Genomic DNA, 17,767 nt, shown 5'->3' on the forward strand with positions numbered 1-17,767 from the left:
TACCTCTGTTTGTGAAAGGTTCATTATCAGATTAAGTATGACAATGACAGGTGAAAGATCTAATGATGGTAATTAGATAAATGATTATATATCAAATCAGCTAATCGTCATATAAAGTTGCATATTTTTAGTGGAGTAATTAGTAACTGACGAAATCACTTAATCTGTCTGTCTCTCCTCAGGTGTTATTTGAACTTAGAGTAGAATATAACGATGTTTCAAATAAAAACAAAACAGATTGTAGCAAGAAACCACATTTATTTCTTCATTAATAAAAGTTAAAGTTTATATTGAAAATTAAAAGTGAAATTAGCAGTTAGAAAATATTTATAGAATTACAAATCAAACCATATGATGTTAGATTTTGTGTGTTACAGAAAAATGAGGAGGTTTAAATTACATTGTAGTTTATACAGTGTCCAAGTTTCGTAGTGTTGTATTGATAGATAAAAACGAAGTTCCCTTGTATGCAAGTATGTTTAATGTAATATAAGAAGAAAAGAAGATTCTCAAAGACATTCGTTTTTCGTATTTTTCATTATACTCTCGTCTCTGGTACTTCAACCTCTGTTACATCACCAGAACTTGAACCTGGAACCACAATGAGAAAACTTCTATAACATAAAGTAAAATAACCCTAGCCCTTATATTATATATAACCCCAGTTGTCATCTACTGTTTCCCCATACAACGAAGATATGAATTACAGAAGAATCATACACAATTTATAGTCAAAAACACAATTTATATTGAAAACACTCGTTACAGAAACTAGTGGTGAGAATTTAATTATCAGGAATATTTTGATTATTATGTGTGGAGCGCAGTTGATTGACGGACCAAGAAAACTCCCTGTCACACCAAAGATGAACTGAAGGCAGGGATTACAGCAGATCCACCAACTTAACGAAGAGACCGTCCAGAAGAGTTGCAGACGATTTCGAAGTCATCTGGGGGGGGGGGGCTGTCGTTGAAGCCAATGGCGATTTTATTGAATAAATTTACACTTCAGTCTTCCAAAATATTTGTATGTATTCCTGGTGATTATCTGTTAAAATGAGGTGTCAGTGTTATTTTCATTTTCGCCTAATTTAGAAGACGATTTAAACATCTCAACCAGTATGCACACACACATACACAGATATATATATATATATATATATATATATATATATATATATATATATATATATATATATATATATATATATATATATATATACATACAGATGGTTACGATGTTGACAATGGTTTATGTTGGTGTTTGTGATTAGCCCTATCATGACATATTGGCCTTGGTTATGGTAGTAGTAGTAGTAGTAGTAGTAATAAGAAAGATCAAATTGCACTTACTTTTATTGGTTTGCACACCTACATTGGCGTCCCCTTTCTTTTGGTTACTTACAAACGAGCAAATGACATCTCTGGCATCTTCCTTGCATATACAATAGAATATGAAGATAAACATTCCGAGAAGGATATTGAAGATAATGAAGAGTATGTGAAACACTTCAGCTTCTTCTTCAGCAGCGATGAATGCTACGACCCAAGATAACACGAACAAGAGAGTCAAACTAAAGATGCCAAAAACACGCATTTTCTTTGTTTCCTGTTCAGACTCATTTTCACTTTTCACTGAGCTAAGTCGCCAGATAGCGAGAAACATCATGGTAAGGTTAAAGAGGAGAATGTCCACCACGGGAGCCAGGAAAGCAGCATAGAAAGGTGTCTTGGATAACCAACAGCTACAATGAGATAGAAAATTATTTAACAAAGGAAATTTAACAAATGTCCACTTAATAAAATGAGGTGATTTTGATCTGAAACAAAACGAGAAGACATGCTCAGTCTTGCCGTGTTTCACATTAACGAAGGTATTCTTACCGAAAACTTCAGTATCCAGACAATTTAAAACGAGCGCGCACACACATATATATTGTGTCATGGTGCCTAACTGAACCTACTATATATATATGTATGTATATACATACATACATACATACATACATATATATATATATATATATATATATATATATTATGTATGTATGTATATATATATATATATATATATATATACATATATATATACAATTTTTGATCCTCTTTTTTCTTCTTATGCATACACACACACACACACACACACACACACACACACACACATATATATAAAAGAAGAAAACGGAATAAAAAATTGCAGGTAGATATCAATAAAGCACTGTTTTAAGCGAATTTAGTTTATTATATCAAACAATCAGACACAAATAATTGCATCGATACTTTCTATATCTGAATATGTTGATGCACCAGAGACAAGTCTCGATTTTGTATGTTGAATTCTAAAATTAAACATGATTTCTCTATCCATATATATATAAATATATATATATGTGTGTGTGTGTGTGTGTGTGTGTGTGTGTGTGTGTGTGTGTGTGTGTGTGTGTGTGTGTGTGCTTTATTAATATACCTGCATAGACATCACAAAAACTGTTACTCTGAGTTTCACGTTCCCGTTCTTCGGACAGTTTTAGTGTAGAATAGAACAACATGTGGTTATATGTATAAATAAACAAAATATACAATTACGGTTTAAAATCACATTATAAAATGTAAGGAAACCTTAAATCAAAAATACCTTTAGTAGAAGGAAAAAACACCTGTATATCCAAGGTAAATTAATTAATGGTAAAGAAATAATAAATTTAAATGAACCAAAAGATATGTACGTTTAAAAGAAAAACATACATAAATGACTAACGACTGCAAATTTACGCAGTTCGATATCGTCGATATTTACCCGTCCGTCTCCAGCCCTTTAATTCTTAAAGGATTAGACTTGGCCAAGCAGTATGCCAGCATCGATAACTCGGATTTAGATATTACCCTGCATGCAAGGAAATCCCTCCCTTTTTTCGATGATTCCACCCGGGTTAGAAAGGGTGAAGATTCTCTGTTCGATGTACCGATGGGGACAGCTGTATATTTGAAACACATCAAATTTATAAAATTTATACATCACCGTCAAGTGTAATTTTAGTGTATATTATCCTCAGCAAGAATGAAAGCCATTGTTTTGGCTTGATGGCACTTCGCCATTATTCTACAACATTCAAACTATTGATAAGCCTAGCAAAATATAAATGGTGAAGATCAGGGAAAATTAGGAGAGTAAAACACAGAAATACTTACACGTCTGCAATTTTGATGTAATTGTTTGTGTGGTTAACTCCCAAAGTAATTGCGACAATGACAGCTGGAAGACCTGACGACGACATTTACAAAGACGAATAAATATATGGATATTAGTCATTATTTAAAATCAGAAATATGTGAGATTTGAAATCGATTTACTTGACCATGTTTTCTCAAGAAAATATGTTCAGTTCAAAAGAAATCACTATTTATTTTGATGTGCCAATTTATTCTAGAAATAAGTACGACTAGTATATATCTTCGATTCTATCAACGATATGTTTCAGAAGGAAACGAAAATGAAAAATTACTGGAAGTCTTGGCCCACGATATGAAGACTACAATTAACTGGCAGTTCGTCGGTTACGGCGACAAATGTTACAGTTGATCCGATCAACGGAACAGACTGTTTATGAAATCAATGTGCAAGTGGCTGAGCACTCCCCAGACACGTACTTTTAATCTAGTTCATAGGGATATTCAGCGGGACATCCAATGGGAGAAGGTTGGTCCTTTCAACTACAGGTACTACTCCTTTTTTTCAGCTGAGTAGACTGGAGTGGTGAAATAAAGTATCTTACTTAAGGATACAACGCATCACCGGGAATCGAACTCACAACCTCACGACTGCGATCCGAATGCTCTAATCACTTCACGAAACGCCTTCACGAATATTAAATTACTAATTAGATGAGAAAAGCCTTAAAAGTTTGGTATCGTTAACCTCTCAACAAATGACTGCGTCAGGGGAAAGGGCAAAATGATTCACTCTTAGGTTTCGTCTAGAGATGAGATCAGACTGAAAATATTTGCATGAAATTGAAAGTAAATTTATGTTCCCCCTAATGGTTAACCCTGGGAATCTATTTCTTTATAGTTTATGTTTATCGTCTATATATAACTATTAAATTTTTCATACCTTTTGTGACAACATGTTTCCAACTCATTTCAAATACTTACCCCAAGCCATAATTGAACACTTCAGCATAGAAGATTCCATACGCAGGAAGATATGAAGGGCTTCAACAGCCGTCCACATGAAAGATGTTAGAAGGAAGTAGTGTAACAGAGCAGCCACCGTCTACAATAATAACAACAGCAACAATAACAATAATGATTTCTAACATGGTCTCATATATATATATATATATATATATATATATATATATATATATATATATATATATATATATATATATATATTGGGTTGGCAACAAAGTTCCCGCCGGATTGTCAAGTGAAGAAAAACGAGCATTTTCGACACCTTTTTGCTTTTAATCGAGGTTCTTAGGTCACAAAAGGTGCTCGTGACATTTGTGCTGTGTATGGAGAGGGTACCATAGCTGAAAGAACCACTCGCGATTAGGATGCCAAGTTCAAAAATGGAAATTTTGACCTCAAAGACGCACCTCGTTCTGGCTGTCAAGTTGTGTTCAATGAAGAGCGATTAAACCAACTTTTGCACGAAAATTCTCGTCAAATGACAAGGCAACTGGCAGAGAAAATGGAATGCTCCCACACTTCTATAGAGGAATATCTTCACTCGATGGGAAAGGTTCAGAAGTATGGAGCATGGGTGACAACAACAAAAATCAACGAGCCACAATCTCCGCTAGTTTGCTTGCTCGTCACTGCTGAACTCATGGACACAAGCAACGATTTCGTTATTTAAGATCGTCCGTAGTGTTCCATATAAATATTTGTATTGGGTAAAAATATGTACAGTAAAAATTTGTACTGGCTAAAACGTGTTTTCACGTACCTTACAAGCAGTTATTTCTGAGGCATATGGCTGCATCCCAACAAGGAAGATAATATTAATGATAGCCAAAGAAATGCACAGGTTTATTAAAATCTTTGAAGCCATTAATTTCCTTAGATATCTGAAATAATGGAAAAAGGAATAAAAAATACTTCATTCAATGAAGTCTAGCTGAAGAAATAATTTCAGTACATAAATGATAACGACAGCTATGTGAATAGGTGATGATTATTTGAATAGAAATGATGTTTTATATATATATATATATATATATATATATATATATATATATATATATATATATATATAATTTGTGTGTGGATGTAGTGCAAAATATGTGTATAACGACCTGAATGAGATATAAAACATTGTTTATTATCTCAAGTTTCATTGGTTATAACAGTAATTCCATGTAGTTAAGGAGCAGGTGATGATACGTTAAACGTAGAATGGTATGTTGCTCACAAACGCATATATTTAATATGCGTTGTTGCTGCATTAACACCAACTCTAGGTACAATAACGCCATGTACAATATCTGTTTTTCAATCAACACTGTATTCATTAGACAGTTGTAAATATCTAGACGTTTTGTACAATGTACAAAGACTATCTGGATTAGTAACAATTCCATGTTGGGGTTTCATCTGCGGCTGAGTACCCTTATTAACTCTGAACCGAGATGCAGCTTATAAACCATCTACTAGCAAAGGTTAGAGGGTATATGCCTGACGAATTTGCATATAGAGTGTCTTCTTGGAAGCTAATTCACGCACACATTACATGTTGCATAATGTAATTGAGGTCCCACTAATTAGAGCTCTTCAAACATGGAAGTGTTTGAGGAGCATGAGTTTTAAAAAGGGAACTCTGCAGCTTAAGTGACTGGAAATGTTCTCTTAGCTTATGGAGAAGAATGCCTGAATGAAAGAACTTGCATAAGACGGTTTGTAAAATTTGCTAACACCAAACAGCAATTATAATTCACGGGCACGGCACTCTGAGATGGATCTGACTCGACAGTGGCTTTCAATTCGTCATTATCTACCTTTGTTTCTGGTCGACTTTGACCTCAGAAAGTTCTGGTAACTTTGTGAGGTCAAAGTTACCAGAACGAGATTTTGCGAACCAATTTAATACTGCAAATAAATTTGATACTGTTTGCTTTGTAATAACATTAGAATGAAATACTCCATTAATATTCCGAGCTGTCTGTCCTGCTGTATTTCCAAGAAAGAACTCGCATTTCAAAACTGTACGAATTTCCGACTTATCCACCTCTAAACAAACGTAGCAAAAAGAACTATTTATAAATAGTTTATAAAGCGCAAAATGAGCAGCTGTCAAAATATAATAATGGCGCAAAATGAGCAGCTGTCAAAATTTACCATATACCTTACTACTAATTTCATACTTGACGGCCTAATAACTACTATATTGTTTAATACTTTTCAGAATACACAAGCTATAAGCTGACTCTACTCAAACACGGGATAGCGCTTCCTGTCCCTTCTCTCTTTCTCTTTTATCATCCTTACTGTGGGACACAAATTTGCCCGGAAATATTTCTTCAATCACTCATATGTGTGACAGCACTCTGGAATTTTCTCTTCATAATGGTGTTACCCGCAGACAGTAACCACATAGATCTCACCAATCTGTAAGAATTCTACAAACTAATGGATATTGCCTTTCTGCATTTAAACAGTTTATGAAAGAAAATAGAAACTGAAGTTCTTACTTGGAACAAAGATAAAATATTACTGTGAGTATGAGACAGGCTAATGCTATTCCGCAGCCAATGTAAGATGTTATATATAAGAGGTGGCTAATGTTTCCTTTTAGAGATACCTGAAACAGAAGCAAACAACAACGTATTAACTCCTCTTCCCATTCGTTCCTGTGTCGGTCAATAATTATATAAATTATGAGTTTATAAAATGTTGATGTAGAAGTTGAGGACTACAGTAAACTGCATTAGAGACAATATATCAGTGGACCATCTTACGTTGCATGTTAGATGAGTGGGTGTTGAAATTATTAATGCATAGACGTAAGCAGCCAAATTACAGATAATTAACAAGTTGTCATAATCTTACTAACCATTAATATGGCAAAACTTGTAAGATGGTTACAGGAACAAATCATCTTCTCTCCAGGTACATACACGGATGTATTACAGCCCTTTGTTGACCAACTGGGTTCTTGTCCAGGAGATTCATCCCAATAAACACACTGTGCATTGGCGGGATTCTGAAACAATTAAATTTTGGTAATTTATACAAATTAATTTATAATTAAAATATATGTAATAGATTTTTGCTAATTTCATTGACAAAACAAAATAGATAATGGCCAACATCATTTGACTGCTATTGGCGCTTTGAATCCAACATTACTGGTTGTGGCATAGTTTAATTGACCATTTCGTCTCGTTTATAAATGTATGTATATTCTCATAATTTGCACCCATCGCCATAAAAATGGAAGAATACATTGGATGGTGTAGTTGTAGAAATATTTAATGATATATAAGTTGATGAGATATTAATGGTTGAGACGTGTTTCATGATAGGTTTACTGGGTCAGGGAGGGAATGAAAATAAACGACAACACCGTTCAGTAATTGAAACTTCAAAATAATTCACACTTAAAATACACCGACACAATCATTTCTACTCTTGGCACAAGGCCCGAAATTTGGGGAGAGTGTGGGCAGTCGATTAGATCGACCTCAGTACGCAACTGGCACTTAATTTATCGATTCCGAAGAGACGAAAGGCAAAGTCGGCCTTGGCGGAATTTGAACCCAGAACATAAAGACAGACGAAATACCGTTAAGCATTTCGCCCGACGTGCTAACGATTCTGCCAGCTCGCCATTTTACACCGACACAACCAATGAAGTTAAAACGCAGATATATAATAGTATTATGGTGGTGATCAGAAAATAAAACACAAGCGACTTGAAGCATATCTTGGAATAAAAAATACTTCCATCGTCACACAACGTTTACATTATAATCATACAAGTTATAACGCTCAACAGAGTTACAGCTAGAAGAAAAAGTACAACAGTCACTACTACTACTACTACCACTGCTGCTGTTGTTGCTACCGCTGCTACTAGCACCGTGTTTCTTTCGAGAGGAATGAGATATGGCTTTGAAATGAAATATTAACAACAACAAAGGTCATAATGAACACATAGCTGTTACCTGTTCTTTTAAGTTGACCGATATGGTAACTGGTTCATCAAGGTCCGTTATTGGAGTGTTAGGAACAGTTGCAGCAATAATATTACTGATTATTATTGTAGTAGTTACTTTGGTACTGGACTTTTGTTTTACCTGAAAATAGAAGTCATTAAATAAACTAATGTATTCAAGAGAAGTGTTTAATATGTGATGGTATCAAAACATTCTAGGACTAGTTGTGTAGTGCACCAACAGATGGCAGTACACGATTGCGTGCGCAGTGAGAGCGAGTTACGACCTTCACGATTTACGGTGCTGAGTGACATTGCTGTGTTTTTTTCGCTAGTTGTGACATTTGTGTTTTTGTGATTACGCATATGCCTTAGTTTGCGATTTTGTCATGGACAGAAACAAAGAACTAACGTGAAATTTTGCATTAAACTTGCGACGTCTTTTACAGAGACATTGAGCTTAATTTGGCAAGTTCACGGGGACGAGGCAACGGGTCATATGCAGTGTTTCGAGTGCCATGTGCGCTTTAAAATCAGGGGAAACTCCCTGTAAGACGATGAGAGCTCAGAAAGACCTTCCACGAGTGTTAACCCCTGGAAATGTGGCACTGTGTATCGAAACCTCACCCCCCAGGGCCCGACCGTCAATCGAAAGTTCTACTTGGACGTTTTGAAGTGTTTGGAAGAGGACTTTCGGTGAAAGTGACTGGATTTGTGGAGCGCGAAGAATTGAATTCTTCACGAAGACAGTGCACCCTGTCACCGAGCTCTCCTCACTTCTAAGTTACTTGCTAAAGCCAACATGGCATGGCTCCTACACCCGCATAGTTCACCAGATTCAGCACCTGTGAACTGCCACCTCTTCCCAAAGATGAAAGTGTAGCTGAAACGTCGCCGTTTTAACACCGTTGTTAAGATCTAGAGCAAGTAGCAGAAGGTCCTTGACTCGGTTACGGAAAACAAATACCAGTCAGGATTCCATAAGTGTCAGCAACGCTGCGACCCTTGTATTGCTGTGCAAGGTGACTATTTCGAAGGAGAGGATGTTAAATCTTTTGTAAATGCATAATCTTTCTCTATTAAAGATAACTAGTCCTTAAACCTTTTGAAACCACCCCGTACATTGTTAAAGCTCGAATCCAAGCTCTAGTGTTGTTGTACTTAGACATCATTATTTTATTCAGTCCAACGTAATACAATATATATTACATGAGATCACACCTGAGAGTTGCACTCGCCTTAAAGAATAAATAATTTGTCTTATATTGAAATTGTCAACATAATGGTTGCTGGTATAGCTCTCGGCAAATAACGTATTCTCTCACTGCATAGCACATTGTGCAACTGATTTTTACCATAGTCTCTTGCTGACAAAAACAATTGTCAGAGGAATTTGATAGTTGAAACTGTTCAAGAGCCTGATTATAAGTATTCACTCAGCTAATTCGGATGTTAGTAATCCACTTACGAATTTGTAAGTGGATCAATAAAAAATGACAAGATTTTTTTCTGAAATTAAAATTATGAATATCTTTCTGTTATCTACCTTCCAACGATGGAGATTTCTATATCTGTGAGAAGCTACCTCTTTCCTCAGAGGTAAGAATATTCAAATTGTATATATATATATATATATATATATATATATATATATATATATATATATATATATATATATATATATTTGTGTGTGTGTGTGCGTGCGTGTGTGTTTGTATGTATACACGTATATTTATATATATATGTATGCATATACATGTGTGTGTGTGTCTGTGCGTGCGTGTGTTCTGCATTAATCAACAAGTGTTATATTTGCTGATTTGCATATTAAGAAATGATTTTGAATTTACTCAGAATGTCTGTTTTGACTAAATCAGAGCAAAACAACGATGTTTTACGATTCTATTTTGTCGTTTCTGAACGAGTCTCTTAAGAGACGTTTTGCCGAGACTAAACTCAAAACAACGGTTGTTTTTAGTTTGCAGATACATCCTAAACTGTATACACACACGCGCATTCATGCATATATACATATGTACATATACATAGTCATAGCCATTTGTAGCTGTGTTTTATTAGTATGAATATGAAAAAGGCAACAACGAATACAAGCATTTGGTTTGCTGGAGAAAGGTAAATTTCCGTTTAGGTTCCATACCCTGTATAGCTTATCATCCTTCATGGATAAAAACGAAACCCTTGAAACATTAGACCGTTCTTCGGTTTTCAGATCTTTTAATAAACTCGTTGGTAGTGAAATGACATCAAACCAATCCTTGACTTGTGAGTCTGACTGTGGGTTGTTATATATCTAATGGAAGAAAATGAAAGAAAAAGAAATGAAATTGATTAATAAAATAATACCACTACATTTGAATGATGCTGAAGTTGTAAAGTCTCATAGACTTTCGTATATCAAATCATTCTGTTTTGGAATAATGTTTCTCGGAGCACATAAATATTGGGTTGAAAGGTCTGTTGGATAGAAAATGTTCTATGGACAATGTTATGACGTGGGTATAACGTCTGGTGTAAATTGGTATTACACAAATAAATAGTTGGTTGTGGTTTTCTAAAAATAAACTATCGCAGAAATATATCTGAACACAGAAGGCAATGCGCAGTAGTTACGATACTCAGCACTCACTGTTCAACTACCGACTGTTAAACCAACACACGTCGCACAAACATGGTAACCAATATGATCGGACTAACACCGTCGACTACTATCTCTTTTATTTGGCACACTGGCCACGACACAGAGGGGACAGCACAAGGACAGACAGAACACAACAGTGGGGACAAAAACACAAAACGAACGAATGGAGGATGAATAAAATCAATGATGAAGAAATATTCCCTGTCACCTCCTCTGGTGGCATCAGCTTCAATTTTGTACCTTCTTTCTTTAACAAATTTCTGCTGCTCCTTACTGCCTCTGAGTCTATAGTCATTATGTCCTTTGAGATACTGTCACTATTATTATTGTTGTTGTAACTTCTACTTCTTCCCCGATTACTACACTGCTTTACCATTACAATTAACAGAACAGCTAAAGGTACCATTATCACCCAATACTATTATCTCATGCAGAAGTAAAAATTGGAGTTTCTACGTTGGTCAACTAATTATTGATGCATGCAGCAGTTTTCCATTTTTTGTCTCAATCTATTGTTCTCCGGTTCCCAGGGGCATGACATAGTGCGAAGTAATGCTATATTTTTCAGATGAATCAAATGATCAGAAAGATAGTGACGGTCAGTTGTATGTATAAAAGCTTCTATTATTATGTTAGGCTTAAAGTAGACTGACACTTAGCACACCGGACAGAATACGTAGCAGCATTTCGTCCGTTTTTTACACTCTAATTTCAGATTCTACAGAGAATTGGCGTTGGTACAGTCAACTAGACAACTTCCCCAAAACTTCTAGCTTTGGACCTAAAGTTGAAACGAATATTATTTTAGCTTTATTGCTAATCTGTGCCGCATATACATTGTATTTTGTATTTGGATTCTAAACTGCATCAAGCTTTATGCCATAGTTACTTTATATGATAATAAAGATATCATATTTCATTGTAATGTCTTTTATCAATTTGGGTGTTTAGAACAAATGGTTAGTAAGAAAGTAATCATAAGAAAGTACTGTACCATTGTCTTTGCTTCATCTTCTTTATTTCCAAACGAAATACCATAGGCAGCACCAGCGAAAGTGTCCTTCTCCACTTTCATAGCACCTATACCAAGATTAGAATATACAGCTGTGAGCTGCTGCTCTTCTAGTGGAATCTTTTCTGTGATTGCTGCTATAATGTCCAGCATTCTGCGAGAAAATCAAGAAAATAAATCTCAATTATTCTTTTATTCTTCCTTTTATCTTTTACTTGTTTCAGTCATTTGACTGCGGCCATGCTGGAGCACCAACTTCAGTCGAACAAATCGGCCCCAGGACTTATTCTTTGTAAACTTAGCAATTATTGTATCGATCTCTTTTGCCGAACCGCTAAGTTACGGGGATGTAAACACACGAACATCGGTTATCAAGTGATGATATGGTGACAAACACACACATATATGTATATATATATATATATATATATATATATATATATATATATATATGTACGACGGGCTTCTTACGGTTTCCATCTACCGAAACCACTCACAAGGCATTGCCCGGCCCGAGGCTATAGCAGACGACACTTCCCCAAGATGCCAGGCAGTGGGAGTGAACCCGGACCATGAGGCTGGGGAGCAAGCTACATACCACACAGCCACTCTAACGGACAGTGTATTTCACATACGTAATTTGATATGGGTGTAATAACACTAATTATATGGAGGAACAAATCTTTTTTTGCTACTGTTGCTTCTTTTTCTTCTCCCCTTCTACTACTACTACTACTACTACTACTACTGCTGCTGCTACTGCTACTGCTACTACTGCCATTGCTTCTTCTGCTGCTTCTGCTGCTTCTGCTGCGAATAGCACCATCACCAACACCACTATTACTATTACTACTTCTATTACTACGACTGCTGCAGGTGCAGCTAACACTACTACTACTACTACTACTAGTTACAAATGTGATATGAATTTTACCTTTTCCCAGTTCTTTCTGACTGTCCTGCTTCAAGCAAAACCTCTTCCGGTGTGTTTATCATATAGTTGATACTAGGAAGTATATTGTTCACTGTTATATCGACGGACACACTCGATATCAATGGCACCATTTTCTCATGAATGTCTACAGCCAAGTCAATATCTTCTGCTTTGAAATACTCTGATTTCTTGGAAATATCGCGGAGTATTGCTGAAACTTCCTCAATATTTTCTGCAACAGAAAATTTTGCATGAATTGTAAGGGAATTTACAGTCGCTTTCAGATGCAAATTAAACGTCACACAATTATTAATGAATCAATAGAAGTAAATTAACCACTCCAGATCCATACAGCACAGAGATTGCTAAAGATATTCAGTTCATTAGTGGTATACTCATTGCTGCACATCCTTTGGGTCTCCAACTTTGTGGAATTAAATGAAACAGTGGAAGGAATCTTTTATAGTTGAATAAGACATACTCTTGGCGGAAAGTGTTTATAAATAATACAGCATCCATCATAAACAGCTGTCAATTAGTGTTTAATTATAGACTGAACCTAGACGAAAAACAGGCTACAGATATAACACTTCATATTCGTCAGTTTTCTTCATGACCTCAGAGAAATTGAGGTCATCACACTACTGAATGATTATGAATATCTCTTTAATTTCACAGTGTTACAGCAACGGCTGAGAGTGATAACTTGCTCGCTTTCATCTATATGGATTACGTCACTAATATATTCATGTATTTTATAACTTAGAGTTAGTTGTGTACTAGTAATATTTCTATCGCTTTCTGCTTCTTTATCTATTGAGCCATTCGATACAGAACTGATGAAATAAGTCGTTTTAACGATATAAAATTAAACTTAAATCTCCTAAGTGATAACTTCTCTCAGTACGTTTTCATAAGCGATTCTTGTGAAACGCCATTGGAAGAGATGAATAGAAGGGATTTCACGACTTAAATCTTGACATGTAATTTTAAACATGACTATACATAAATAATTATGCATATACATATATATATATATATATATATATATATATATATATATATAGTGATCGTAATGGAGGACACACGTATATCTCTTCTACTCTTATTACTACTACATTACTACTAATACTATAGTAAGAGTATTTCGAAACGCTCACCTTTATCAATGCCTGCACTTGTGATGTTCTTTAGTTGTTGAGTGATCCCTTCTGTATTGTAACACTGAGACATGTCTGGTTCTTGCCAAACACCAGTGAATAGTGAACATTTTCGTGATTTCACATATTGACTTGGCATTTCTTCACCAGAAGAACTGAAAAATATGAAATATTATCAGACGTGTTTATGCACTTTATTCCATCAATATCAGTAGAATGTGTGATAAACTTTGACCACATCGGGATTTGAACTTATAACATAGTGGAAGAAGGATAAATACAGTGATATGTTTTGCCAGTAATTCATCATCTACTCTACCTCTCTATCCTCGAAACCAATCTAAAATATTGTGTTACTAGTTTAGAATTTGAGAAATATTACTTTTGTACGTCTGCGTTTATTTATTATATTTTGTTGTTATGTATATTCAGTACAAGATAGGTCGGAGTGGCATGGAATGGAATGGTTGACGGAGTACTCAGAGACAAGGCTGTTAATAGGTGAGTGGGGAAATCACCTATTTATATTTCGTCGTTGTCGATATCCTCCTCCTACTCCTCCTCATCATCATCATCTTGACGAAAGGGGTCTTGTTTCATGAGGACAATGCTCCAGCATACAAGGCCTTCGTTTCAATGGCTACTGTGCTTGACTATGAGTTTGAACTGGTTGATCAGCCTCCCTATTCTCCTGATTTGGCCCCTTTTTAACTATCGTCTGCTTCCCGAACATGAAAAAATACTTGGCTGAGAAACGGTATCGCTGTGATGATGACGTCACATCTGCTGTTGAATTGTTTTCACCAACAGCAGGAAAGTTTCTTCACCAATAAGATTCAAAAATGGCGATAAGAAGTGTGTAGACAGCAAGGAGGACTATGTTAATAAAATGCCCACAAACACAGACACGCATTTGGTCACATTCCATGAGAGTATCTTGGTCACCCTATGAAATATTCAGCCGATTCTCGTGTGAAACCCATTTTCTGAAAGTAACAGTTTAGATGCATAACATGTGGAATTGTGTAATAGAAATGAAAGAAGAGTCACCATGAGGAGTCAACTCCCAGCTTTCTCCGCTTACCAATATACAGTAACAAAACTTACGCTCTACAGTAAATCATAAAATCGTATAAAATAATATTACCCCGAAATCAATAGAATTGCTGATAAATAATGTTGGCTGAGTTTAGATAAGTGTTTGCTTCCCTGAATATATTTTGTAACAGGCTGGCACTTACAGGAATCGTAACAACAAATATTTTAAACCTTCGCCTAACATCAGCAAAAACGGAAATCTCAGTGGTGAGACCAAGGCAAAACTATATCGCATCCTGTACAAAATGTAAAATAGCAGAACTGAATGATTTCAATAGACACACATTAATTTTATCATCTTAATCTCTCTGGGTGTTTTATTTACTGTCATGAAACATTCTCTCACAATAAGACGGCACTGAAAACTTGAAAATTTGAGATGAAATAAAACAATAGAAACGAACCAGTATCTTGTTGCTACATTTGCACCACATGGGACCGTCGCACTAGTTCCTACTTTTGTCATTGGCCAATGGAAAGTGCCATTGCTAGTTGTAATGTTTTTACCACAAAGCACTGAAAAACAAACAAAAACATGTATATGAAATAATTATTACAAAATTCATAGCTGCGTTTTATATACTGGCAAATGCATGTATATACTGGTTTAACATGTATGAAGCCAATCAGCTATACAACCAAATGAAATGTCAATTCTATTCAAATCTTACTACCATTCAGAGCAGTTCACCAAAGCACATGCTATGAGAAAATCAACTACTGAAAATATTCAAACCACGACAGACGGAAGAGATGGCTTTGAAGTCGACGATTTTAAACTAACGGAGAGAACACTCGCATACCACCCGAGGAAACACAACTAGATCTCATTATGCAAAGAAACAGTTGCATAATCAAGTACCCGTATTCTTGGATGGCTACATTGCATTTATCATTGTTGATAAAATGACACAAAACACTACTTACTTTCATCAAATATCTCCATGTTCCCTTCTTCAAATCCCAAATCACGCAAAGACTGTGATGTCTTAAAACTTTCGAAAACTTGTTTAAAAATTTGGTCTTTAGTAATTATACGTGGCACTGTGCAAGTTATAGAAAGTACTTCTCTATTCTCGTAGCTGAAATAGGATTTTAAAAAGAAATTTTGTAATATAATTAGTTTTAACAACCTTCACCAGATGTTTTAGTTACATGGGAATCCAACTAGTTTTAATGGAAATGATCTTGTCCTAATAAAAAAAATCTAAATTCCATCATTATATAACACCGATTGACAAAACAAACCTTCATCTACCGATGATGGCTATCAATGTATAAAGACTTAATTCCTTTGCCTTAGTATGACTGCTATCCATCAATCCAACCATCCATCCATCCATCCTCCGTCCATTCATTCGTCCATCCATCCGTTAATCTGTCAATCCATCCACACATCCACACATCCGCACTCAAACTCATAGTGACAGAACCTAGGGAATGAAGAATACTTCAGTCAGTTCTCCATGCAAACGATCCTGGCTGGCAAAAATTCAAGCGAGGATTACGAGAATCCTTATAGACTAAATTCATAAGCTGCTTCGTATAAATTGTAGATCAGAGGCAATTCATTGGATTAGACGCCGAATATAATAGCAATCGTCTCTCTGCTATATACATATACGTAATAGATGCATATGTGTGTGTGTGTGTGTGTGTGTGTGTGTGTGTGTGTGTGTGTGTGTGTGTGTGTGTGTGTGTGTGTGTGTGTGTGTGTGTGCGTAATTGCATGTGTGAGAGAGTGCGTGCGTAATTGTGTGTGTGCGCGTGTGTCTATGCTTGCATGCATATGTCCTATATATTACTGGCCTATAGAGATTAACAGTTAGTAAGCCATTCTAAATACACACAATTTCTGAAGCATAGATTAATGTCAATGAAGATGTATTTCGCCAGACTGAGACTTGTTCCTGATGACAAAGTATTTTGCGGGGAAATACAAACATATATGTTTTGAGGATATGAATAAGAATCGGGAATCGAACTTCTTTTCAGATTCCAGGAGACACTATTGCGAATTGCACAAAAGAGCATCAATCACACAAACTTATCAAATGAGGCAGTTTGATCCATTTTCTTCTAGTTTTTAGATAGTTTATAGAGTGAAAATGCCAAATTGTGATTTAGATACCTCCCTCTATCGCTTCCTCTCTCTTACTCTCTCTCCCCTCGCACACGCATACACACATATATCTACGCTCTATTTCCTCTATCCATCTCTGTATATATATATGATAAACTTGCCTAACATGCTCGGTTTTACCATGACGGGAAGTGCTCACTTTGGACTCTACTTTTTATAACCTAATCTATTTCGAAAAGCAGAGTCCAAAACAAGTAATGTAGTCAATTTAGTCACGTGTGTGTGTGCGTGTGTATGTGTGTGTATGAGTGAGTGTGGGCGTGTGTGTGTATGCATGCGAGCGTGCGTGCGTATTTGTGTGTATGTGTGTGTATTATAAGTTCAAATAATGTTATATATATCTGAATTTTATTTACCCTCTTTAGTCTTTCAACTTTCAAGGTGGTCTCCTTCATCATCGACACACAAGATATGTTCCTCGTACACTGTGTAAAGCACACTCTGTAAAGCCGTAGAAGACATGCCAAAAGAGACATCGGAATATGAAGCAAAACTCCGAGCTGTCGATTTTTCTCAAACTGTTCAGCACATGCCAGAGTAGAGAACAGGCATAAATTGATAATTATGATGACGTGTGTGATTATGATGACGATGATGATG

The 17,767-nt window shown here is 35.7% G+C and overlaps 1 protein-coding gene across 4 annotated transcripts in view; it reads right to left on the reverse strand.

Annotated features, from left to right (window-relative positions):
- Positions 1 to 241: 241 nt before the first annotated feature.
- The window catches only part of LOC106883702 (uncharacterized), a 100,903-nt gene continuing 83,377 nt past the window's right edge, over positions 242 to 17,767 (reverse strand). For all 4 annotated transcript variants that reach the window (XM_089344903.1, XM_089344905.1, XM_089344904.1 and 1 more), the window contains 14 exons: positions 15,952 to 16,106; positions 15,429 to 15,540; positions 13,927 to 14,081; positions 12,767 to 12,998; positions 11,815 to 11,986; positions 10,320 to 10,472; positions 8,172 to 8,303; positions 7,058 to 7,207; positions 6,696 to 6,805; positions 4,955 to 5,075; positions 4,153 to 4,273; positions 3,190 to 3,262; positions 1,354 to 1,745; positions 242 to 591 (listed from right to left, as the gene is read on the reverse strand). In XM_089344903.1, the coding sequence (XP_089201029.1) occupies positions 539 to 591; positions 1,354 to 1,745; positions 3,190 to 3,262; positions 4,153 to 4,273; positions 4,955 to 5,075; positions 6,696 to 6,805; positions 7,058 to 7,207; positions 8,172 to 8,303; positions 10,320 to 10,472; positions 11,815 to 11,986; positions 12,767 to 12,998; positions 13,927 to 14,081; positions 15,429 to 15,540; positions 15,952 to 16,106 (2,131 nt within the window). In that variant the 3' untranslated portion in view covers positions 242 to 538. The remainder of the gene's footprint in view (positions 592 to 1,353; positions 1,746 to 3,189; positions 3,263 to 4,152; positions 4,274 to 4,954; positions 5,076 to 6,695; positions 6,806 to 7,057; positions 7,208 to 8,171; positions 8,304 to 10,319; positions 10,473 to 11,814; positions 11,987 to 12,766; positions 12,999 to 13,926; positions 14,082 to 15,428; positions 15,541 to 15,951; positions 16,107 to 17,767) is intronic.

Source organism: Octopus bimaculoides, chromosome 29 (genome assembly GCF_046866305.1).
Source record: "Octopus bimaculoides isolate indiv1 chromosome 29, ASM4686630v1, whole genome shotgun sequence".
Classification (NCBI taxonomy): domain Eukaryota; kingdom Metazoa; phylum Mollusca; class Cephalopoda; order Octopoda; family Octopodidae; genus Octopus; species Octopus bimaculoides.